The 27,646-nt window shown below is 32.3% G+C and overlaps 2 protein-coding genes across 4 annotated transcripts; one reads left to right on the top strand and one right to left on the bottom strand.

Annotated features, from left to right (window-relative positions):
- Positions 1-634: 634 nt before the first annotated feature.
- On the bottom strand, positions 635-18,994 carry LOC126777627 (regulation of nuclear pre-mRNA domain-containing protein 2). Of its 3 annotated transcripts, none has more exons than XM_050500726.1 (14): positions 18,342-18,994; positions 18,047-18,194; positions 17,242-17,371; positions 16,119-16,294; positions 15,428-15,602; positions 14,779-14,916; positions 13,905-14,024; positions 9,297-9,422; positions 7,774-7,856; positions 5,505-5,583; positions 4,857-4,955; positions 4,039-4,121; positions 2,006-2,087; positions 635-1,676 (listed from the first exon to the last, which is right to left on the bottom strand). In XM_050500726.1, exons 1-14 carry the CDS (start codon positions 18,626-18,628, stop codon positions 1,087-1,089), a joined length of 2,316 nt encoding a protein of 771 aa, XP_050356683.1. In that variant the 5' UTR covers positions 18,629-18,994; the 3' UTR covers positions 635-1,086. The 3 variants fall into 3 exon arrangements, with proteins under 3 accessions (XP_050356683.1, XP_050356684.1, XP_050356685.1); XM_050500727.1 differs by having other exon boundaries at positions 635-1,673; XM_050500728.1 differs by lacking the exon at positions 13,905-14,024 and having other exon boundaries at positions 637-1,676.
- Positions 18,995-21,196: 2,202 nt separating this feature from the next.
- On the top strand, positions 21,197-26,291 carry LOC126777618 (uncharacterized). The gene is made up of 3 exons (XM_050500700.1): positions 21,197-21,370; positions 21,634-21,851; positions 22,669-26,291. The coding sequence occupies exon 3, from the start codon at positions 22,684-22,686 to the stop codon at positions 26,221-26,223; it is 3,540 nt and encodes a 1,179-aa protein (XP_050356657.1). The 5' UTR covers positions 21,197-21,370; positions 21,634-21,851; positions 22,669-22,683; the 3' UTR covers positions 26,224-26,291.
- Positions 26,292-27,646: the final 1,355 nt, after the last annotated feature.

Below are 27,646 nucleotides of genomic sequence, written 5' to 3'. Positions count from 1 at the left end.
AAATATAATTATATTTTATTTCATTATGTATATTGGATAAATACACCCTTATATACTGACGAATAGATTTAAGGGCGACGTATAAACAATCTAATTTATTTCAAAATCTATGATAAAACTAAATAACAATTTCATAGTGTCCGTTGTTACCAATGCATTGTGCATAATGCTTAAAATTAATATAAAACCGTTTTTTTATCGATCATAGACAATTTAAAAGAGATATATTAAAAAGTATGTATATACAGTAATAAAATTTATTACTTCACGAACGTACATCGGCATTTAAAAGGTCAAAGGAAAAAAATATAATTACGTATATTATATATATGTATAGTCATTCATATTAACAACGTTACGGCGTATTGACGTTTAATATTAAATTTTATTTATTAATACTAAACTACAGATAATAAAATTTTATAGAACTCTCGAATTATTTAAACAATCAAGAGACACGAAGGCCTACTTACGCTCAGCCGTAAAGGCTTAATAAATATTTATATGAATCCTGAAAATTTGTATTGAACGTATTTTATGACAAAAACGTAATATTTTAGACTTTTCATAATTTATTTAAATGTTGCAAGTTCCATCTCGTAATTTAAGACAGACAATTTTAAAACGATATAAAAGGGCACCGTTTTTGGATCAGGGTCGCGCATTTTTTTGGTAAATAACGTAAGCCACACCTAAATCGACATTTTTTAAATTAAACACAAACCTGTTTATATAAATGATATGTCTTACAAATCGATAAAATGAACAAAAATTATTTTCAAAGACACTAGTTTAGTGTAGTTGGGTACTTAAAAAAAAATAACGAACTATAATCATTGATAAGACAAATTCACAAACCGCTTGTAATAAAAACAAAATACGGCATACTTATATTTTAATTTTAATAATGTGCATAATAACTCTGAAATAAAAACAAGCCAAAATTTTTTCCTCTACAACTCGACCAAATGAAACTTAGCCGGTAATATACATAAATGATTTAAGACCCTATACTAATCTTACAGTCAAAATAGAGGCTTCTGTCACTATAAATAAGAACTCTTTTACACTACCACTAACACGGGATCACCAAAATCTTTGCGGTCTAGGTCCCATCCATCTATTGGCTGGCCTGGGACCGTTTCTAGGCCAAAACTGGGGACTGTAGCTCTGTGGTCTAAAGTTAGTCCGGGGTCCCCAATTCCTAGGAAACCTTTGATTCATGAACGGCCTAGGTCCAGCTTGCCATTCGCCGTCTTTAGTAAAATCTTCGTATTCCGACGGCGAAGAGTTCCTTCGGTCGACTGGTATTTCCAAATTTCTGTTCCTCAAGTCATCATCGTATACACTATCTTTAGAAATCTCCTCTCTAATTTCATCGAAACTCGCCGGCTTTTTGTAATTCGGCGTTAAATTCTGGTAGGTTGGCGGCATATTGAACTTAAGGCCGGATGGCATGTTATCGAATGGATTTGATAGCGGAGTGACTATGGGAGAGCTATGAGCGCCATCGTTATTCCTAGCGTTTACTGTGTTAGTGTGCATTTGTACAAGGTTTATGTGATTATTGTCTACGTGGCTCGCTTTCTCGATGTCGCCTCCGACTAAAACTTTATTGTTGTTGAAGCTGTTGCGTCGATTCTCGTTCTGGATTTGCTGTGTCGGATACATGCCTTCTGAAATTCAAATGAAATTTCCTAAATTATTCATATTGCCAATGTATCACGAATGATATTATATAGTTTCTGAAAAAATATATTTAGTTTAAAAATATATTATTTTTGGTTTCTCGTCTTTATTTCGATAAAATAATGATTTTAATAAACTTCTATAGATTTTAGGATATATTTTATACATTATTTTTTTATGTAAAAAAAAAACTTTTGATATTTATTAATAAATAATTATTTAGATATAAAAAATTATCAACAAGGGATAACGTACAACCTCGAACGTATATCATTCAACGGGATTGTAAATATTAAAATATAACGATATGGCTTACGTTGCTCCTCATCTTCAGAGAGATCCATGTCAACACTCTCGACAATGTCCGTTGGCGGCACCATCGGTGGAACTCTATAATCCTAAAGGAATTGACAACCACAAATTATTTAAAAAAAATGTATCACGTGACAGTACCAAAAATGGTGGTACTTTTGGGTACTAGTCAACATTTCATAAATGAAATGTCCTCCTATACATTTAAACCTTTTTTTATAGAATAGGAAGGCGGACGAGCATATGGGCAAGTGATGGTAAGTGGTCACCAAACGCCCTTAGACATTGGCATTGTATTGCCAACCATCGCTTATAGCCAATGCGCCACCAACCAAGGGAACTAAGATTTTATGTCCCTTGTGCCTGTAATTACACTGGCTCAATCACCCTTCAAACCGGAACACAACAATATCAAGTATTGCTGTTTTGCGATAGAATATCTGATGAGTGGGTGGTACCTAACCAGACGAGCTTGCACAAAGCCTTACCTTCTTTGTCTTCGATAGTAGCCAATATATATCTTATTTTGAACATATAATTGAATTAATTATAATATAAATATAGCTAAATATATTAATATTATTAAACACATACGAGGCCTATTTATTTTCACCCTGCAGTAAAAACAACATACAACGTTTTTTTACAGAAAAAGATTCTACGGTAAACAAAAACAAAAGGTAAAATATCAATTAAATTAATGCCAGCGCTACACATGTGTAACATACTACACATGTGTTGTGTAACATTGACTTTCCCATAGTTACTATCTACAACTATCAATATTTAATGCGCAGTAGACATTGTGATGTCCACGGAACGATATGAAGAAAAGTGTTTGCATTAATAGCTTATTTACTGTGAAATTTTATAGACCATATCTAACATCACGCTACACGAGGTCTCAGCAGTAAACGCAGTCACCATCATCGTCATCCCATATTCGTGAACTGCTGTACATATAACTCTCCAGGGCACGACATTCAGCTAGAACTCCAGCTCCCCTCCAATCCCTATCCACTTAAAAATATCACCGCTTAACTACAGGTGCCCTAATCTCGTACAGTAACGCAAAACTCGGTAAAATTTGGAGTAAACATCTATTGATATACACATGCATTAAAAATTATCAACCGTTTTGTTAAAATTAATCATAGAAACAGTTACCAAGATTAATAATAATCGCAATTCAGAATTACACAAAATCATTATAAATACGCGTTACGGAATTAAATAAAATAAAATACTATAGTCTAGTGCTTAACGGAGGTACAGACGAAACATTGAAGAGCGATGATATCAAAATCAAATCGACTTTTAAAAGTTCTTATGAACTGTCAAGCGCTACAACCGGTTCAGAATGTAGATTCTACCAAGAAGTACTGGCAAGAAACTCTTTTATTTTTTATAAAAATACAATTTTGTATCAATTATCGTATATACTTAGTTCCTGTACGAGATTTAGCAATCATTCTATCCACGCATTTTTGTCAGACGTATATTCAGTAACAGAGTCATAGGCTTTACCAATAAGATTATTTTTATAAAGTAATTGTAACCTGCTTGGTGGCAATAGAAAATTATATTTTTTTCAGAAGTTGTATGATAAATATATCCATAAAGTAATTTACACCTAACAAGGTGTTATCATATTTCATTAGCAGACTTAATAATATATGGGGACAGATCCATTATTGAAAGGCTGAAATTTATCGCGGAATATTGGTAAGTATATTCGGCGGAATGCTAACGAATTCCTATTTCTTTGTAAATAGGTCTCATATATTACGAATTCCAAAATGTAGTTATATTTTTTTCTACGAATTCAACATCTCTTTTCAACACGTTTATAAAACAGTATTATTTCTTTTAAAATTATTTATTTACAAATCCAAAAACTCAGCTATATTTATATGTCTTCTTCTTTAATATATTTTATAAATCGTGAGATATTTCTCACTTTTCCTTAGACGCTGTCTCTATCCATATATATATATATCTTTCTCTGTCACACTATATCTCTCTTTCTAAACTTACTTGGTCAACGATTTGCGGTCTAGCAACAGGCTGAGGCGTTGCAGTCTGGTGCGTTAACGATATTAAATTTCTGTGATCGACATCTGAAAAATAATACCTTTATTTAGAATTTTACCTATTTGTACCACACCATTCACCAATAACAAAATCGCGTATCACAAAATTATCTAAGTTTAGAATCGTCGGTTATTAATTGTAATAATATTACTTAAACGCTGATGACGTCACGATTATGTATTTGCATACATTCGCATACCTATTAGTTGCTACAGTGTTTATTTCATTCTTGTTCATTTGTATATAAAACTAATTCAATAGTACGTAATAAAATAATTCAGTATATATATATATCGTGTGTTCAATACTGCACGACATGAAAATGGGATGGAACTTTGTCGAAAGTAATAATAATAATATCCTGGGACATTTTTCACACACGGCCATCTGATCCCAAATTAAGCTTGTCGTGTACTGAGTTTGTATTATGGAAACCAGACAACTGATATACTACATATACTTTTGTAAATACATATTTATATAGATAATTACACCCGATAGTGGTTACAGCGACGATCGAGCCGTTGAACCGCTAAATTGTTCCGTGTCACCCGCGCATTAGGTCGCTAGTTGTCTATGCCCGCAGTGCGACCGTATCGCGCGATAGGAACGCGCTGGGCGCCTTAATCACTACTCTGTGAACGCTAACGGCGGTTTCATATGTTTGATACTGCGTGCCCGTCTAGGCCGTCAATGTGGAAGCACACGTACAGAAGTGTGTGTGTGTGTGTGTGTGTGTGTGTGTGTGTGTGTGTGCGTACCGTGGTGGGCGGCGTGGGCGGCGTGGGCGGCGTGGTGGGCGACGGGCACGGGCGGCGGCGGCAGGCCGGGCAGCAGACGGTGGTCTACGTCGTCTACGTCTACCAATGTATACATACATTTACATATATGTACACTGATACTTTTTTATTATTATTACAATAGATATATAACAGATACAATGGATAGCAATAAATTATTAATGTTATAAAAATGTAAAAGGGACAATGAAGCTGTCCTGTGTGGGACAAAAGTCCCGAAATTATATCGTGCCGTCTATCGTTAAGGATTCGATACCGTTGGCGTTAAGGAAAACAGCGCCGTCTATAAGAAAAATCAGAATTCCACACAGATCGCAGTTAAAGCCAACGCTATCGAATAAATTACAAAAATTTCGTAGTGAGTGAGTAAACAAACAATAACATACGTACCCAAGATTACCAAGTCCTTCCGTGTAGAGGCTTTTAAAAAAAATTTACAAAATATAATATTAATACTTATGTATTAAAATATTATATATATATAATAGTCTGACTGTCTATTACGCTTTCACAGTTAAGCCACTGAACCGATTTTGATAAAATTTAGTACGAATCAAAATTTAACCCCAAGGAAAAAATATATTTAACTATATTATAAGTTTTACTCACGTCCCAATAACGGAAGTATCGGTGGCGGTGGCGGTGGCGGCAATATCCCGCGGTGGTCGACATCAGCTGGCGGCAGGTCCTGTCAAATTATATTAACATTAATATGGATTAACTGTGACGTTGTTTTAATCTAGTAGTCTGTTTAAATACTAATACTAATGTCCTCCAGACCGATTTCGGCCACGGCGGCCAATCTCAAGAGAGATTAGCCAACTACGCAGGAGATATTATAGTGCACAAGTGTGTGCGCAAACACAGATGCACTCTCTATTCCCTAATTTTCATAATCCGATGGGACGGCACTCCGACACGACCGGAAAGAGTTTAGGCGCAGGACCAACGGCTTCACGTGCTTTCCGAGGCACGGGTGTGTACACACTTCCAACTTCCAGAATACCCAATAACTTTTTACTGGCCCGACCAGGGAATTGAACCCAGGACCTCCGGGTCTGCGGCCTTATATCAAGCCACTAGACCAACGAGGCAGTTGGTTTAAAAGACTGCCGATTGCAAGGTCGATCGCGTCAATAAAAAGTTTCTATGAAGAAATTTTCAGTTTAACAGGATTTTGGAAGATCCCGTTAACACTTATGTTTGTTACACTTATACGTCTTAACTACTAAATCGATCATCATTAAATTTTGTATAGACATTCTCAGCGGTACTAGAAAGGCATATAGTCCTCCTCCCCTTAGGCGAAGGCGAAAACGTAAGTAACAGCCTGTAAATGTCCCACTGCTGGGCTGAGGCCTTCTCTCCCTTTTTGAGGAGAATGTTTGGAGCTTATTCCACCACGCTGCTCCAATGCGTATTGGTGGAATACACACGTGGCAGAATTTCGATGAAATTAGACACGGGTTTCCTCACGATGTTTTCCTCCACCGAAAAGAACGAGATGAATTATAAACGGAAATTAAGCACATGAAAGTTCAGTGGTGCTTGCCCGCGTTTGAACCCACGTTCATCAGAAGATTCACGCGCTCTTACCTCACTCTCACTGGGCCGTCTCGACCCGTAAACACGAAAACTAGTGTTCTATATATTTAAACTGTTTGGCATCGTACAGAAGTGTAGTTCTATATATTTAAACTGTTTGGCATCGTACAGAAGTGTAGTTCTATATATTTAAACTGTTTGGCATCGTACAGAAGTGTAGTTCTATATATTTAAACTGTTTGGCATCGTACAGAAGTGTAGTTCTATATATTTAAACTGTTTGGCATCGTACAGAAGTGTTGTTCTATATATTTAAACTGTTTGGCATCGTACAGAAGTGTAGTTCAGAGCAAACAAACAGCTGATGAATATACAGAAACAACTATAGTTCACATCTACTGTACTACAACTATACTAATAAAAACGACTGCTTCGTTGGTCCAGTGGCTCGATGCAAGGCCGCAGACCCGGAGGTCCTGGGTTCAATTCCCAGGTCGGACCAATAAAAAGTTATTGGATTTTTCTGTCAGGAAATTCTCAGTAGCAGCCCGGAGTCTTGAAGTTTTAGGAAGTGTGTTCACTCCCGTGCCTCGGAAAGCACGTAAAGCCGTTGGTCCTGCACCAGAACTCTTTCCGGTCGTGTCGGATAGCCGTTCCATCGGATTATGAGAGTTAGGGAATAGAGAATGCACCTGTGTTTTGCGCACACACTTGTGCTACTGAAATATCTCCTGCATAGTTGGCTAATCTCTCTTGAAATTGCCCGCCGTGGCCGAAATCGGTCTGGAGGACATTATTACTATACTAACAGAAATCTTTCAGTTGATTTATTGTGATTAATTATGTCTATTGCTGTTTTATCATCCTTAAGCAGCTTCGACTAATATAATTTTCAGGCAAATATTTTTTAAACGTAGTACGGTTGTGTAATGAATATAACAATATCGTTAAATCAATTCCGGCCATTGACATTTTTTGTGACTCTCCCTCAATCTTTTGAAATAAGTTACTTAATTATTATAAAATGCATGATTAGTTTTAATTAATACTTTTTATAATTTTTAATTATGATTTCGCCGATTGATTTTTTTGTTATAACAATGACATTATTTATTATTTAATTTTGACATTTTTTTTTAAATAATTACTGATGATTTTTTGTTACTTTTAATTTGAATTTGATTAGATGAATCTGGAAGTGCTATGTACACTTGCAATTGACATGCATATTAGATATACTTTTATTGTTTTATAAACTAATCTTTTCAATGCTTTGTATGTATGTTGTAAATGTGCTATTATAAATAAATAAACGTTTGCATTAAATACTGACCGCAGGAACAGTCCAGGTCGGGTTATTCCACTGGGTGTTCGTCAGAGCTTCTGGTAAGTATGGCTGCTCCGGCTCATCTGAAACTAATTATTAATTCCGATATTAAATATAATCATGTTCATCATTGGATGCGGGCAGCGCAAGACCGGCCAACGTGGGAATCCTTGGGGGAGGCCTTTGTTCAGCAGTGGACGTCTTTCGGCTGATATGATGATATTGAATATATATACATATATTAAGTTAGTATATGGGCTAGTTATATATATTATAGTTAGTATATGGGCGACTGAACTTGGTTCCTTGTGTAAATACAAAAATTGAGTCAGACCCTGAAGCTGTTTTCGAAATACACAAAATATATATGAATACAAGAATTGTTCATCTAATACCAACCGCCGACCCTCATTGGAGCAGCATGCTGGGATATGTTTACTCTCCTCCTAAAAAGGACTTGACAGAACAGTGGAAAATTTACATGACAAGACCGTGGGCATGTAATCATTTATAATTTTAAATGAAACGGTAATTTTGTAACAGCATTGATTGATTATTCATGTATTATTTATATATATATATATATATATATATATATATATATATATATATATATATAATCAATATAAATATATCTCACAATATTTAGAACCGAATGGTTAGAACAGAAATTTTAACCATAGAATAGGCATAGGCAAGAACCACTAAATTTTCAAATGCTTAATTTGTGTTCTCTAGTCTCGTCTCGTGTTAGAATTTGCTCTAAGCCTTGTACTTAAAAGGAGAGAGAGATAAACTCAGCCCAGCAGTGGGATATTTACAAGATGTCACTATACTTTTACTTTTAAACTATATTGTTTAATTTATAATACTTGCAACACTAATTACAGTGAATACGCATTAACTATTTCCAACTTATAACAAAATATATATGTTTTATACTTTCTCCCTTATACGATTGGGATGTCGTTTGACCAATCAACGACGACAATGGTTTCGCGCCATCTTGAAGAAACTTCTCGAACTTGCGGCGGCGGCAGCGGAATAAAATATATTTAAAGGACTAATAATTCCCCAGTCTTGAATTAATAGGCCTTCGAAACAATCTTAGCATATAACTTATCTATTATAATTACTCTCAAAACACAAAACTCGTACAATAGTGACCGGTATTTGCAAAACTAAATTTTTTTGTTAACGGTGGAATTCCAACCAAGGTTTTACCAAGGGAGACTTCCCAATCGTATATATTTGTACCTAAAGCATTCTGATATTGATAAATAAAATTTACGAATATTAATAATGACTTCTTTTTTGTTTAGTTTTTACCTTTTGTAATTTAAGAAAAAAAGGAATTTTTTTACTGACGGTACAAAAATACTCATGAAATCATTATCATGAAATATTTTAATTTTTTTATAGCAACACATAATTTCTGTTTCACGATAAAATAACTGGTAAGTTAGTGGTACCTATGTATTCAGACCAGCCACCACCAATGAATTTCGAGGATAATAAAGGATACTTACTAGTGATGGTCTCCATGGTTCCGTAAAACGATGTCGGAGGTGCGGGATTGCCAGTACTGTCCGGAGTCAGGAGATCTAGACCGGGCAAGGCATCTTGCGACTTCTGAGAAATATTCGCACTGGCAGCTGAAACAAAACCGATACGCTAAATATTTATTGTGATTTATGTTTAAAAGTATATAATAAATATAAGCTAGTTTAAACTAATCAGAATCCGAACCTACATTTTCTTTTATGACGTAATAGATATAATCTTTCATAAACTAGACACATAGTAACAGTGACAGTCTGCTAATATCCCACTGCTGGGCTAAGGCCTCCTCTCCCTTTTGAGGAGAAAGCTTGGAGCTTATTACACCACGCTGCGGGTTGGTAGAATACAAATATGGCATAATTTCAATGAAATTAGACACATGCAGGTTTCCTCACGATTTTTTCCTTCGCCGTCAAGCACGAGATGAATTATAAACACAAATTGAGCACGTGAAAATTCAGTGGTGCTTGCCCGGTTTGAACCCACGATTATCAGTTAAGATTCACTCGTTCTAACCACTAGGCCATCTCGACTATTCACATGTTGAGATGAATCTCCAAATATTGTGCTGAATGACATTGATATAACAAGCGTTGAGTACACTATGTAAACAAAACGTATAACCTAGTATGTAGCTTGCCTTAAATCATAAGGCGTGTACATCGGGCGATGTTATTATACGAAACGTAAGTATTAAAAAAAAATTGAGTCATTTAGATTATTTTATAAAGCCAGAGGAGAACCTGATGGTGAATATCCTTTGCTCAAGCGTCTCCTTATACACTCTAGACGCTTTAAATTAAAACTCCGAAGATTGTATGTACATTGTACCACTAGAAATTCCACTATAGTCCATTCGCTTAAAGAAAATAATGAGACATCAAGTGCAACTGCAGGAAAAGGTTTATTCACAGCGCAAAGTTTAATGAATAAAAATCAACTAAAATAAAGTCATTAATAATATATTTAATCAGTATCACTTAAATCTTATTTGTATTTATTATTAAAGAATTTTGTTCTGCGAATGCATAACCGAGTTTTTTTTTTCATGAACGATTTTAGTGTGTTATTTTTTTTTCCTAATTATAGGTCCTTACATATGAAATTAGCGTTTTGTCGTACTGACCACTTTGATCTGAAATATCTCCTCTTTGGTTAAGAATTCCAAATTCAAATTTATAAAATTATTTAGCTGGTACATTTGAGTTTTGAAAACAGTTATTCATCATTTTTTTGATGGGTACCTCATGAATTGAGTGAATCGAACTTGCAAACACGCGTCGACTGCTGTGTTACTTTGCTCAACCGATACAATAATGAAGATATTTTAAATCGAATCATTACTTGTGATGAAAAGTCGATACTGTACGATAATCGAAAGCGCTCGTCGCAATGGCTGAACCCTGGAGACCCAAAGTGCTGTTTCGTGACAACACAAGACCACACACTGCACAACAAACAACCACAAAGTTAGATGAGCTACAATTGGAATGTCTGCGACATCCACCGTACTCCTCGGACCTTGCTCCAACAGAATACCATTTTTTCCGGATGTGGACAACTTCTTACAAGGAAGAAAAAATCAACTCCGATGCGGCAGTCCAAACCGCCTTCAAAGAGTTTCAACCGCCTTCAAACAGTGCATACTTTGAATAATTAAATATATTTTACGAAAAAAATTGACTTCATATTCCTCCCGTACAAAACGCTAATTTCATATGTAAGGACCTAATAACGTGTTTTTATTTGTTTTTTTTTTTTTAATGTAAATTACTCGTCTTTCGACGCTATTAATTATATCGACCCACTTCTATTCTTACGAATAGGTAAGTTGTTATTTTTAAAATTTATTGTAGCTAACGCACAAAGAACACAACTGTTTCGTACGAAAGTCTGCCTTCAACTGGTAATTGTGAACTTGACTTTATAATTTTATGCGACCTGATTGGTCAGGGGGCGGCGCTAGACTGGTTGACTACGATGACTCACTATTTTCTTAACGCGAATGGACTACACTTCGCTCACCATTTGAAACTGGAACACAGCAATACATGGTTGCAATACACTGCTGCTTGACGGTAGCATAAATGGTAAGTGGGGCTTATCTACCTAGGTGGGCTTGCTTAAAGCAATACTGGTAATTATGCTGTTTCCGGAAGGCTATTCTATAGCTAATGCGCCTCCAGACCGTTGGTATATCATAACTCTAAACGTGACTCTAATCCAGTTTACGACATACTAAACCAGATTATACTATTATAGCATTAACGGAACATAAGAAAAAATATCATCTACATGCTTACATAATCGAACTGCTAATTTTTAAATCTAGAGAAAATAAAATCTAAGCTAACTGTACATTTTAGAAATATTACAATTAATGGGAGATCACATGATAACTACGACAATTAAATGCTAAAAACGTTAGGCACTGATCAGTAATCATTCCTTCTAAAATACTAATTATACGTCTATTTGAATTGAAATATTTCCATTGAATCATTCAATTTAGCGGTACGATGGTAACACTGTCGTGTTACCCTCTAAATAAACATTGGCAAAATTTTATTTTGTGATCATATATTTCTTGAACTAATGTACCTGGTAAAAGTAATGAGAAAAAAAAACAATAATGTATTAAACACACTACATTGATTAATTCATTCATTATATAGAATGTCCAAAGGAGTAAAGACAAACAAACTTTTACGAAAATTTACATATTCCATGCAATTTACAAATAGCTCTGCTTTATTACACACTACAAAAACTTCACACACACACACACACACACGCACACAGATTATTTACTCGACCAATAATGTCACGTCAGTTCGAGGTCAAAGCTGTTGTATTTATCTTGACTATTTCTGCTATTGGAATCAGGTGTAGATTATAATATTATGGATTATTGAACAAATATTTTTTTGGCTGTAAATAAGCCGAGATGGCCTAGTGGTTAGAACGCGTGAATCTTAACCTATGATCGTGGGTTCAAACCCGGGCAAGCACCACTGAATTTTCATGTGCTTAATTTGTGTTTGTAATTCATCTCGTGCTTGACGGTGAAGGAAAACATCGTGAGGAAATCTGCATGTGTCTAATTTCATTGAAATTATGCCACATGTGTATTCTACCAACCCGCATTGGAGCAGCGTGGTGGAATAAGCTCCAAAACCTTCTCCTCAAAAGGGAGAGGAGGCCTTAGCCCAGCAGTGTTACATTAACAGGCTGTTACTGTACTGTACTGAACAAATTACTGGTGGTAGAGCTTTGTGCAAGCTCGTCTGGGTAGGTACCACCCACTCATCAGATATTCTACCGCAAAACAACAGTACTTGGTATTGTTGTTCCGGTTTGAAGGGTGAGTGAGCCAGTGTAATTACAGGCACAAGGGACAAAACATCTTAGTTCCCAAAGTTGGTGGCGCATTGGTGATGTAAGCGATGGTTAACATTTCTTACACTGCCAATGTCTAAGGGCGTTGGTGACCACTTACCATCAGGTGGCCCATATGCTCGTCCGCCTTCCTTTACTATAAAATATATGTATATATATATATGAAATACTTAAATGCAGTACAGATAAATGATATAGATTTTCGGTATTATTAAAATAGCAATGCGTACAGGCCGCGCGTAATCAAAATGCGATGCGACCTTTTAATAGTGAGACACGCACGGTCGGCAATCTCGCCTCGATGACTCGCGAGACATTGTTACATGTTTCTTAGTGTGGATATTTGCTCGTGATTTGCTACTGCAATATTTTAGAGATATTTTGTTATTGGATTAATTTAGTGATTAAAATTATTATTAGATTATAATAATAAGTAAAAGGAGGGTGTTGGGCGAGCAACGCACATAGTCCGCCGAGTGCGTCCCAACCACTTTGAATACCAGACACTGCTAGAGCTATTAGCAGTTCTGACAGATTTAGTGATGACATTTTGAAAAGTCAAACACACGAAAAAAATCTTGCAGGTGAACACACACACACATACTACATACACACTCACACACCTAGATAAATTTCTCAATCTATAACCTTATTACTTTTTTGGCTTTGCCAGAGTTGTAAATAAATATTTTTCAGAAATTCTTTGCTAACGCTACTTCGCTCGAGAACTAATATACTTTGATAACATTCTGTTCCATTCTCATAGCGATCTGACTTATATATTTTTACATATAATTTTATGTTCGTTAAATAATTTGAAAGCCTACTTTTAAGGCATATGCTGTCCTAGTTATTAAAAAAATTGGCAAAATAAAAAAAAATAGGTTAAAAAATTAATACAAGCAAAAACAACAATGCTATGGTGAACGATACTATAACAAACTTACTATAATGGCAAAGCTATCAGAAAAGGCAAAAACTGGCAGAGATTTTGAATGTCTTATTTTTTTTTTTTTTTCCTTTTTTTTTAATGTACACACGGGGATTACTGACAGACGTATTTTGTTTTATTATTATTTATATATGTGAAAAATACTTGTACAAATTCGAACATATGAAATATTTCATACATGCTGTAAGGCTATCGAAGCTATATTTTCTATTCGCGACCGTACCTGAATTATTTTCGGATGAAGTTGAATTATTATCAGGAGTTTCAAAGTTCTTCAATATTTCTCCTAAATTGAAATCTTGGTTTTCAGACGATCGCGAGTTGATTACCTCAATTTTTTTGGCTGTAAATTGTTAACACTCTTTTGGAGAATAGAATACGCACGTAAAAAAAAAAAATTACAACCATTCTGCATTTAAATTATAACTTCATCTCTAAACTAAATAATTAGCAACTTACTTAAAATATTTTTTTTAATACAGACCGGATACTATAAACATAGAACCGATAGCAAACGTCATTTATTATAAATGTTAATAGAAAGAATGCGGTTCCTATATACACCAATATGAAAATACAATATAATATACACAAACAAAAATTGTATCCATATTTTAAACTCAAAGAATGTATATCATTACCAGAATTTAGCATTAATTATATCCGTTCACTGAGATTTTAATAACTTAAACAATTATTTTAATTTTGTCTCTGAACGATACCCCACCTAAACTCAGCATTACACATTATATTGTTACAACTAAAGAAAGGTTTTGGTAGGGTTTTGTGCAAGCTCGTCTGGGTAGGTACCACCTACTCATCAGATATTCTACCGCAAAACAGCAGTACTTGGTATTGTTGTGTTCCGGTTTGAAGGGTGAGTGAGCCAGTGTAATTACAGGCACAAGGGACACAAAATCTTAGTTCCCAAGGTTGGTGGCGCATTGGATATGTAAGCGATGGTTGACATTTCTTACAATGCCAATGTCTAAGGGCGTTGGTGACCACTTACCATCAGGTAGTCCATATGCTCGTCCGCCTTCCTATACTATAAAAAAAAAATTAAAATAATTAATTGATTAAAATATAAAACTCACCGCTAATATCCAATTCGGCTGTATCATTGAATATTGCCATAGGATTGTCTGATGTGAGGAAAGATGATAGACCAAGGTTGTACAACGAACCATCGGCTGACAAAGATGTGTTGAATGTCCGGTCTATATTATATGATACTGAAATAAATAATTTTTAATAAATACAAAGAAGATACAAGATTTTAAGAAGCTGCTTTATTGCCAAGCAAGCGAATTTATAGAAAAAAAATGGCAACACATACATAATGCTTCTTTTTTTTAACAATAATAGCAATGCCTTTTTTTATGGAATTACTAGTATTCTTGTTTACCCCTCCATTTAAGCGTAAAGCTTGTGTTAGGATTAGGGACGATAATAACACAAAAGGATCAGGATCAAACCTGTGATACAACCTTACATCTCGCTTGACGACGCTCATTGCATTATTACATTACTTATACAAAGTAAATATTTATATTATTAATTTTCTTATAGGAAATAGTAATATATATGTAAATTAAGTTGTACAGTATATAATATTTACTTAAAAATTGATAAAAACATGTTTAAAATAAGTTAGTAATTATAACAGCAGCAAGAACTAAACAGTTAAAGTAAAATAGAATTCAGTTTCCACACATACAAGAAATAATTTAGTCAAATAAATACCCTCATCTTCTCCAGTCTCGACTGGAGCTGGTAAATCCAGGTCTTCATCAGGACCCGGGGAAGGAACATCCTCATCATGCTGTGGGGGTGAAGGCGCTGCACTTGGTAACGTTGGTACTAACTCATCAAGTTTCCGTTTTAATGCTCTCACTCTTGCTCCAAAGTTTTTGTAAGCCTGGTAGAAAATGCATATTGCAATGTTTTATTTGTATATACTATTTTTGTTTTTTTTTTATAAGCCAATGTCACCACATGAGAGAATACCAATACAAATGGAATTGTAATAATAAAATATTTTTAAACGAATAACCGTATTTCGACAGATGACAATGTTAACTATAATAATATTACGAAATCACAAATATGAATCTTTAATATGCCTAAACAAATAACAATGAGAATGAGATTGCATAAGTGTATTTTAAGGTAAAATTGTATCATAACATGATGAGAATGGATATTAGCATATTATACACTGTAAATAAATTTAGATTGATGCAAAAATTGCAAATAATTATTAAACAATATGATTAACGACTAATTGTATCAAATCATATTAGAAATATCTATAATTATCGTAAATTGTTATTCCAATTTTAAACATTAAGAAAACTAAATGTCTAATTCACATTTATTTTTGTTGAATAATATAATAATAATTATAATGAAAAGTATATAAAAGGAAACTTACATATGCGACAACTTTAACTTCACCTCTCTGGGTTGAATAATATTGATTTGCTGAAGTGAGTAAAGCTAACAATGCTTCACGGGCGACAATCTCTCTCTGTAATGCCTGTGTATAACGCTCAACACAAGATATACCTTCATTTAACTCTTTTTCTACATCATCCTTATGACTCCTTTCTGTGGAACAAATTAAGAATTTCTATTTATCCCTGATTGCTTGTTGGGCATGCCTTTCAAGGTACTAACTACTCATTGCTTATTCAACCACCAAAATCAATTCTAACTATCTGCTTATGACAATTTGTTGTGCCAACAGATTATTTCGCCAATGTCATGTATGATGAAGAAAACATGAAGGAGAATAATTGGTGCAGTCACAATTATATAATCAATGAAATTTTTAAAACATCTTAAATCTCAAGAGTTTCAGTGCAATAATGGTTTGAGGAATGGTTATACAGGAAGTTCCACAGATACTATCAAGTAACCCATGTACACTAGTTTCATTGGTGGTAGGGCCTTGTGCAAGCCAGTGAGCCAGTGTAATTACAGGCACAACGGACATAACATCTTAATTCCCAAGGTTAATGGTGCATTGGTGATGTAAGCAATGGTTAAGATTTCTTACAATGCATATATCTATGGGCGTCGGTGACCACTTACCATCAGGTAGCCCATATGCTCGTCCGCCAACCTATACTATAAAAAAAAAGTATTGTGAGAGTGACTGCATGAGAGTCACATACAGATAAATTGCAGATGTTAATTACATTCACAGTCACGCTAAGCTGTTATATCTTTGCCCTATAATATCTCTTGTGCAATTGCCTACACTTTAATGCAATTATTATATTCTACAATAGTCCCATCCTTAGTTATTATGGTTGTATTATATTTCGAATTTTATAAATTAATTTTTCAAGATACTATTTAAACAATATTTTTAATTAATAAGAATACTTTAAATGCAAACTATACTGTTGTTCGGAGACAGTTTATACAATTTCTTATATATAATTAGAAAATCTCATAAATCTTAGACATTACCATACAAAATACATTTGTTACCTAAACTTCCATATTATATTGTTACCAGTTAATAATAAATACAGAAATATTCTCACCTTTTAAACTAGCGCACAGCGCATCCGCATCTGATAGTTCTAAATGATTTTCATGAATGTATTTTAATTTAACCTTTGTATCTGCTTCTAGAACAGTACACTGCTTTATTTTATTCACAAGCTGCTGTGGCTGAAAGGAATAAAATACATTTTTGAGTCATCTAAATACATTTCCATGGTTCTTATAATGTTATTACTACTTTAAAGAATTTAATGATATATATAAATAGTTTATGATTTTAGAAGTCACAAGAGTTTTTGAAAACAAAGATTTTGTGATCACCATTTCACAACAATTTTATATTAATCTAAGCTAAATTCACCATCTCTAAAGTTTGTTGGAAACAATTTACACATATGATTATTTAATCATATAAGACTAATTTATAATTTGAAATTTTAATATTAATTTATATTTTAATATTAATTCATTAAACATTTGTATTTATTTGAAAATTTTATTAAGCAAAATTTTAGGTTCAAAAGGTTATTAATCAAAAATGTTTATACTAGAAGTATAAACAGGCATATAACTAAAATGATATTAGAATTAGTGATTTTTTAGGAAATAAGGATTAGCATTTTAGTCATATGCCTGCTTATACCTCTAGTATAAACATTTTTGGTTAAAAAACATATATTTTCAGTTACTAGATAATACATGTCTTATTAGTTCAAGATAGTTTTACTAAAAGTATTTTATACCAAATGTATTAAATTTTATAAATATATATTTCTAACACTACAAATATAAGCAAATTCAACTACAACACATAAGGAAACTAGGTCCATGAATTCAACTTACTTGAAAATCCAATGGATCATCATCAGTCTTTTTAATCGCTCCAGCGCTGAGCAAACCAGTGAGGTCTGAGAGAAACTCATCATCATATACCGATCTTTGTTCCCAGATTTTAAATATCCGTAAAATCTTCGATCTCACTTTTTCATCTCTAAAAAAATGTAGTTATTTTTAGTTTAATATTTTAATTCTAATTTACAGGAAATAAAGTCCCTAAATCTTTGAAACACACATACAAATATGATTTGTAACATTACCAATCATACTTTTTGTTTATATTGTTATAATTTAAGCTTACCTGACTAAAGGTGTCGCTTTTTGTAAATTAAGACCCCAACTCTCAACAAACTCGTAGTTCTTCCTCTTACTGTACTGTATAACATCATTCGCTAAATAAAATAAGACGAGCCGCTGTTCCACCTTCACTCTTTTTAAAACGTTTAACCAACTAGAAACAATCTTTTTATGATGAAGTCTTTGCTTTAGACACCATCCAGATAATGATTGAATACTCTCCTGCGTATCTTTAAGCTGTGTTAGCTTCTTTTCGAATGCTAAAGTATTGAATTCTTCGGTCTCTCCCATTGTTGTGATGGAGAATAACAATCAACACATCACTTTCAATATCACACACACGTGATAATAAACTAAGTTAATTTAAGCACAAATCTGGTCAGTACAATACATTCACTAAGCAACTTTTTTAACGAAAATCTTTTTATAAATAAACAATTTATTTACACATATATTTTAAAATACGTACTCAGAAAAACCGCGTTTTATAATGCTGTTATATTTGGCTATTTTCAAAAGAAATTTATACTAATTACATGATACATGTTATCGTTATATTAGATATTACATACTCAGAACTTTATACAACTCTATTTGCGTACAATTAAATACAGAAACATTATTAATCAAATGTATTTCCTAATACAACAACCGCCATTTTCTATAGATATACAGTGCAATATCTGTCTATGCTATGCTGTCAAATCGACAAAGCCGCCCAGACTAAATAAAGAACGGATCTCAAGTTATCAAATCTATGATTGTCTTAAAAAAATATATATATTTTTCTTATAACGAAGACATTGCTTAAGCTTTTATATATAAGTTTATGATAGGAGTACAACTAAAAGTAATTAATATAAATTAAGAATTTCTTTACCCGCTGACATAAAAAAGATGTCTAGCTACACATTTAACCTATAAATATGTAGATTTAAGGAATGTTTAGTAAGATAAACAACAGAGTCGCTAAAACGGCAAAACATCACTAAAATTGTGATCCTTACAATATTCGAGACGTATGGATGACAGTGGTATAAATTAAGACAGAGCACTTTGTTAAGCCTATAATAAAATATTTAAAAATATAAGTATCATGTTATATAAAATCATTTTTTTTCCTTTTAATTATTTAAGTATGGATATTTTTTCCCATCAACAAAAACAGCTTTCCCAATAAACGCGGGCAGGCGTGGCGCTTAAAATTCTACCACCAAATCCTACTTAATATAAATCAAAATATGCTTTACAGACATCCGTTGTTGAAGTTAAATGTTGAAATTTATTCATTAATCTGTTTCCTGTGCTTCTAAACTGTTGCCGTAGACTGTTGCAGAGGTGCCTTCAAGTCAGCTTATTTTTTTATCAGTATTCATAATATTGCTTAATATATTCATAATAAAATTAAACCATAAATTGTATTCGAAACACAAACAGCTTATAAATTATTTTAGAGGAAGTAATTGAAATACGTAAGTATAAATCACTATATATATATATAAAATTATATTATTTAATATAATGAATGTTATGTTATTAATTATTATAAAGAAAGAAAATATTCTATTAAATAAATTTGTCCTTTTTAAATATAATTATACTTAAAAACGAATCTTGTGTACTCATACAGAAAATAGCCGAAAAAGCCGTAAAAAACATCTGTTAAAAAGTAGTTACAAATTTTATAGTACCTTATGAGTGTCACTCCATATTCTATCGAAACATTGGATGGTAAAACATTTCTATAATTCTATTACATGATAAAAAACTCTTTATTTAAAAATTCCTATTTAATCTATATCCATTTTTATCTGAAAAACAGATTTCAACCTATTTTCGTGAAACTATAGGTGTACCGCATCGAGGGATAAAACGCTATCGCTGGGTACACTGAAAATATCTGACATATTTTGTATTAAATTGTGTTTATACTTTAACAAAGGCTTATATTTTAACAAAGGTCTCTAACGGTCAAAATGTACATAATAATGGGCACAGTAATACACTGTTCTCGGGTATTATAATCAAAGGACCCCAAATCACTATTTGGTGAGCAAGGCTATTCAATATATTAATTAGAACAAACACGAACCTCACTGCAGAATACGGTCGTGAAATGTCAGCAAGTGATATGCGACATTGACCATGATAATTATAATTTTTCAAGAATACACGCATCAAAATAATATAATACCATAAATCGGTTGTCAACATTTCAAAGGTCATGAAGTACTTACAGAATGGCACTGCTGAACCACGCGTTCCAATCAAACCAATCAAGAAGATGGAATTTTACATGGCTTAAAAGCACAAGTCCGAATTAAAAAATAAGTACTAAATTGAAAATACCTTACCTAAAATAATAATGTAATGAAATTAAATTTTACTTATTTAACGGTGGGCTATCTTTTGTTGAATATCATCGTGAATATGTGAATAATGGCAAAACCCATATTAAATCTGTAGTAATTAATGTTACCCATCGGAGAATTTTTATTCATGAATTTAATATTACCTTCCATGCATCAACAAAAAACCTAAAGAGAGAGAGACTGTCTTTTCTATAACGCCATATAGGTGACGCAAAAGGGAATTTTTGTGGTGAGTATGGCAATCATAATGTTGCAAAAGAACTTTTAAGTTGCGAATAAACGGCAGAATAGTTATATAAACGAAAATAATTATATTTTTTAAAAAGCTCCAAAAAAAAAATTATTTTTTTAAGTCCCTCAAAATGACATTCTGAATAAATATATTTTTCTGTTAATATTTTTATGTAACAAATTAATGATATCTGTAAATACGTTTCTATGTGATATAAATAAGATGCAAAATGATAATATTGATATAAATATCAATCACATTTAAATATATATAATTATTGTGTTATAGCGTTAAAAGTATATTTACTCGACGCTTGATAGATAGTACTTTCATACAAATCTTTGTACCGCAAGAAAACCTCACCTGAGTATACTAAAATAAACATAGTACACGGGGAAGAATCAAATAAAAATAAAGTATAAGTGTAAGGTAAGGAGAAGTATCTTAGTGTATAAAAAGTGTCCCTGAAAATATATACATAGATAGCGCTGCCGCGCTGCTAGACCTAGGATGTGGAAATTGTGGAATTTAAAGGAACGGCTAACTAAACCGAGTATCAACTCGGCACTTTGGCAGAGTAAATCAGAATTAGAGGGATAAATTATTAAGACATCCGCTTTCACGCTATTTTTAATTTATTTTGATAACTAAATTTGTAAATCCCAATTGGTAAACACATGTGTCAATTTCAGATAATAGTTAATACCCTGTAGCTACGTTTGGCAGTGATTTGTTTGGGGTAATGGTTTTTATTATGAGTTGAATATGAAATACTACTACTTAGCTCAACATTTAACAGAAATCTGGTACAACGTCATCTATTGAGTGTTATTGTAAACTTTCTTTGCCTATTTCAATGCCCCGCCCGTTGGACCCTTAAAGAGGGAGAAGCTGGAATTCTGCAAAACAGGTATTTGTTATTAGTTATAAGAAATATTTATATCATTCTAGCGTTAAGGAGTTTAATGAGTGTACCGGAAAAGGTTCTACAGGATTCAGTTTTTATTTATAAACATCAATTTTTTCGCCTTGTTATTTTCGATAAAATCGATATTATCATTTTTGCAATGGCCGCAAAGGGTTCAGCTTTTATAAATTGTAGTCTGTGTCCAGACTTCGAGACAGCGACTTGCAGGTCACGTAAAAAATAATTCAAATCTCTTACTGTGATCAAAATTTAAAACAATATCCATTTAAAGCTAAATGGTTTTAAAAATTATCAATATAAATTGTCTTATCTACAATACAACCATAATAATTAAGAAATAAATTTAAATCACTTAATAAAATAAAAAATCTTACCTAGTTTATAAGTATATTTTCTTATAATTAACTGATTTAAGTAAAAATTTGTTTTAGATAAAAATCATCAATATGTTGAAAAATATGTTGTTATAACCCTCAAATTGACATTCTGAATAAATATATTTTTCTGTTAATATTTTTATGTAACAAATTAATGATATCTATATCTGTTTCTATGTAATATAAATATGATGCAAAATGATAATATTGATATAAATATCAATTATATTTAAATATATATAATAATTGTGTTATATATTATATGTAAATGGTTTTAAAAATTATTTAAATTGTCTTATATACAATACAACCATAATAATTCAGAAATAAATTTAAATCACTTTTAATAAAATAAAAAATCTTTTCCTAGTTTATAAGTATATTTTCTATAATTAACTGATTTAAGTAAAAATTTTTTTCAGAAAAAAATCATCAATATGTTGGATATAATCGGAACCAATTTGCCAGAACGTCAACGAGAATTGAATAAACATGTTAATGAAGCAATATCCAAAGAAGTTGATTTTGAAATAATTCGATCCACCGAAGAAAAATCTGATGTTGATAGATTGTTTAAAATTGATGTTGCTTCGAAATACAAAAATATTGATTACATTATAGAAACGATTAAATGTGGAGACTCATTATACATTTCAAGAGCATTGAAGTGCGAATGGCTGTATGGAGATAATTACTCTGAGATAATTAATCCAGATTATTTGCATCATAATGTATTTCCATCAATGTCATTTAAGATGAAAAAGAAAATGCTATCTGCTATATCATCTCATGTCAGGAATGAAGAAAGAATGCTTGATTTCTACAAATATTGTGTGAGTGTTAAACTAGAAGATTATGCATTAAAATTCCTTATTTTTACATCTGAAACACACAAATATGACTACATAGAGAACAAAATTAAAATTGACTCAAAGTTGGACATGCAAGTATTTTTTGGTAATTCGTTTAATCTCATTGAAAAATATTTAAAACAATTAAGAAGTCAGCAAATGTTCACAAAAGATGAAATTATTTATTTTCGTTACTTGTATTCTGTTTCGAATGAAAAATATTTAAATTTATTCGAAGAGTACGGTCACCAAGACCGTTACAATGAACCCAAGTTAGGACAGCGCCTTTCTAAGCAAATAATGACAAAGCATAAAGAAAGAGTTCTGAGAAATCCATCTCTATATGTAAAAAACCTACACATGAAAACTATAGTGAAATATAGTTCTGTTGAAGATGCAAAACTGTATGCCGTTGCTTTGTTACCAGATGATGTGAAATATTTCTGGTATATGGATTATTATGAAACATATAAAAGCATACTGAACTTATTACCGTTCAATGAAATTTACAGTTTCTTAAGACAAATTTTCATGGAAAAATATCCTGATAAAGATTTTGAAATGAGTAAAAACTTCTATGAAAAAAAGTATTATAAGTTGTTAACAATTGATGAAAGGGAATTATGGGCATTAAAACATTTAGAAGAAGAGAAGGAACTGTTTGGTTCTGGTGAAGATTACCTTTGGTATCAGTTTATCAGTTATGATCTGGCATACAATGGTATAAAAAAATATGTAAACAAAACTGTTGATAGAACAAAAAGAGCTGAAATTGTCAAAGTATTAGTTTCTTCAGTTAGGAATCAGCGCGACTTGAAGAAACTGACTCAATATTACTATGAAAGACATGTAAATGAGATAGATTTCAATAAACAAGATTTCTTGAATAAAATCATTGATTTGCACAATATATTTAATGTCAATGAGGCATGTTGGAATTATATTAATAAAATTCTCAGCAGTATGAACAATTTCACAGGAGATTATATGAGTTCTAACAAAGCACTTGCTATAATTTATTATGTAATACATAACAAAGAAATACCTTCAAACTTTCATATTGATGGCATTCATTTATATGAAATAGAACAATATTTCAAACCACACTTCAGGTTTTTAAACGAGGAACAATCCAAACTTGTTATTGACTTTTTCAAAGAATTGTTTTGTGAGAAAATTAGAAGATTGGAGGGGAGAGAATATAAGAATGAGACTAGAGATCAGATAAATAACATTGTCGGTTCCTTTTTAGATCTTTTGTCATTTTTTAATTTGACAAAGGATGATTGTCCTGATGCAATTTTTAAATATGTACAACTTGAATGGGATAATTACAAGGATAGAGATTTGTTTAAGGAACCCTCTGAGGACACACCTTGCATAACACCTGTATCATTAATTCGCTTATTAAAACAAGATACTACAGAGTTTCTAAATACTCTACCAGGAGCAATAGAAAAACTTTCTACTAGCTGGATCTGCAGTAATTTGAACCAATTGATGAAAAAACTGCGAATATATTTTTCAAATGATCTCGCAAAAAACTGTATAAGTATCTTTGAAGCATATTTGTCACGGAAAGATATATCAAACAATCGTAACCTTACTTTTACTCTTATTAATGGTATATTTCATATTGCGGACAATGATTACAAAATCAAGTTTATGACTAAATATAAACCAATCGATTCGAAAGTAGCGCACGACACGATTAACCGAAAAGTTTTGTTGATTCAAGAAGGTATTTGTCGCTTTGCGTATTACTCGAGGCCACCGGTACCTTTACCAGTTATATTGCAATTCATAAAGGGAGATTACTTGAGCTTCTGCTTGCCGATGTTGAACTCTTATGTAGCACATCTACCGAAACAGTGCTGTATAGAATTTATTTCTGCCATTCTTGATGCACCAGTGTCGGTACAAAAGCATGGCTTAAGACTCGCCTTCCGATGCTTCACTTCTGAAGATTTGAAGAACTTGATTATGGATGTATGGAAGAAGACAAAAAATGTGTCTTTGCGAAAAATCCTTTACAAATCTCTATTCGACTATATAAATACAATGGATGAAGATTTGCAACTCAATCTCTATGAAGTATTCAAATCCTGTACTATAGATTTAAACGAAGATGATGACGACGACGTATTTAGCCTTGTGAGTTGTTATTTGCCGGAGTCTTTGAAAGGTGATTATCTAGAAACGGCTTGGACGGCGATTGAAAAATTTTCAGAACAAAAATCGAAGAACATCGATAGAAAAATTATGGTCGTAAGAGAAATAGGGGAGCATATCCATTGCGTAAACAAGGAGTTCTGTCGCATTAACATATTAGATAAGATTGTTGAGCCTACTACATTTAAACAAAATGTAGAAATGTATGACAACACATGGGGACGCAATACACTTATTTACGAGAAATGGATCCTTGCCGTTAAATATATTGTCAATTTTAATGATGAAAAAGAAATGGATAGAAGCTGGGACCTGGCATCAATTATTATAAAGAAATGCATTGAACTGAAGGGGAACTACGATATTAAATTCACAACGAATCGATTTTTAATGGAGATTTTGCAAAAAATATTAAAATATTCATGTAATATCACAAATAAAACACAGACGGTCCCCATTTTGGAGAACATTATGAATCTTATTCTAAAATCGATGCCAATGAATGAAATATATTTGCTATATTGGCACTACAACGTAACGATAATTTCTAAGAAAGTTGTTGGTCCTATGAAGATCGACGCAAATGGCGAACAAACCTATGAACACTTAAACACAAATGAAATAGCTGCTGGTTTTAGTGATGCGCTCATCTCATTCATAAATTGTCTTAAGGAGAAAAATATTTATTATTCTAGCTTGAATGCTAAAATTTCTGATGTTATTTCAAATGTAATTGATACGATCACATATAACACAGATTTAACTAGAGATGTTTTAGTAATGTGTATATGCGATCTGTTAAGTAATAATCAAGCACCGGTGACGTTTTTACTGTCATTGACTCTTCTAGGGTCACGGTATTCCAGGTACTGCGAGCTGGGCAACGTCTCTGATAAAGTCATCAAGTTCGGCAATGAAGAGATCATAACTTATATGAATCAGAACTTTTATTGAATATAATAATCCATTCTAGTCATTCACTGTGTAATCGATGTCTTAAAATAAAAATGTTACAAAACGAATTAGTACTTTTTGTTTCTTTAATAAATAATGTCGCTTTGAAATATATTAATTATTATTTAAAATATATATTTTTCAATTAGAATCTAGCAACCCGTTCCGTATTTGCACGGGTAGAATGAAAGTATATGAAACGATTTTATTGAAATGCAAACATACAAAAAAAAAATCTTGTTTATTTGTGCCAGAAACTTTCGCAGGCTATATCAACTAACCAGGGTTTTTTTCACATTCCGACAAACAGTTTAGGAACACAAAGAACAAACATTCATTTTTATTTATTAGATATTGATGGAGACGAGGTAGTCCATTGCAAAGAATATTCCAGTTTTGAGGTTCTGTATTTTAAGTGGATCAGCGATCAGGCAATTTAGCTAGCAATGACAACAACAGTCTTGGGCAAAATGTAATCAGATTAATGGTTAATAAAACGATTTGTAATCAACGAAAGTATTGAAAAAAGTAAAGTGAATCAAGTAAGTACTCCAGAGCAATTCCGCGTGCCCTCTTCAGAATCAATCAAAGTTCACCTGTAATCGTGATTGATGATTACACATTGTAATCGTTCATCGTTACTGATTACGTTTTGGCCAAGTGTAGATAACTATATGGAAGTTAGAATGAAACAAAATAAAACAGCATTACCGTTAGGCAAACATAAAATTTATATTCTACTCAAAAATGCAACGTTTATCAATATTTCGTATAAAAAATAATTACATAACAACAAATATTTAATTAGCTACTTCGCAATGCTAATAATAAAGCATTTTACATCACTGTTATACTGATCGAGTAATACGTAGTGTATTTTCAAACACAAAAGATAGATTTTCGAACCACACATTAAATAATACAAAAATATTACTCGACCTTACACATTACAAAAGAAAAAGGTTTTTAAATAGAATTTCAAACGCTGATAAATATTTTCAGTGCTCATATAAACAATGAAAATAGGATTTGTTAATGATTACTTTTAAAGGGCTGTTTACAGGAGCACATTTTAATTTAAAACTGAAGATGGACGCAAATATTATATATATATTTTATTTATAGCGAATTATATAATTTTTTTTTATAATTTAATACATTTCTAATGCAAAAATAATACCTATAAGGCATGAAAGCTCAAACTAATCGACAATAAACCAAGTACTATACTATTTCTCTCAATATTAGTTTATATAATATCACTGCAATGTCTACATTAAATTAAGTAATGCTATATGAATTCAATTAGACACGACTGTAATAAAAAAAAATGTTACAATAATACAAAAAATACCTATTTCCATTAAAAATAATCAGAATATACAATCTATCAATCAATCAATAGATTGTCTAAATCAAAGTG

This window comes from Nymphalis io, chromosome 23 (genome assembly GCF_905147045.1).
Source record: "Nymphalis io chromosome 23, ilAglIoxx1.1, whole genome shotgun sequence".
Classification (NCBI taxonomy): domain Eukaryota; kingdom Metazoa; phylum Arthropoda; class Insecta; order Lepidoptera; family Nymphalidae; genus Nymphalis; species Nymphalis io.
Note: the sequence above shows the minus strand (reverse complement) of the source record. Positions and strands in the feature narration are given on the sequence as shown.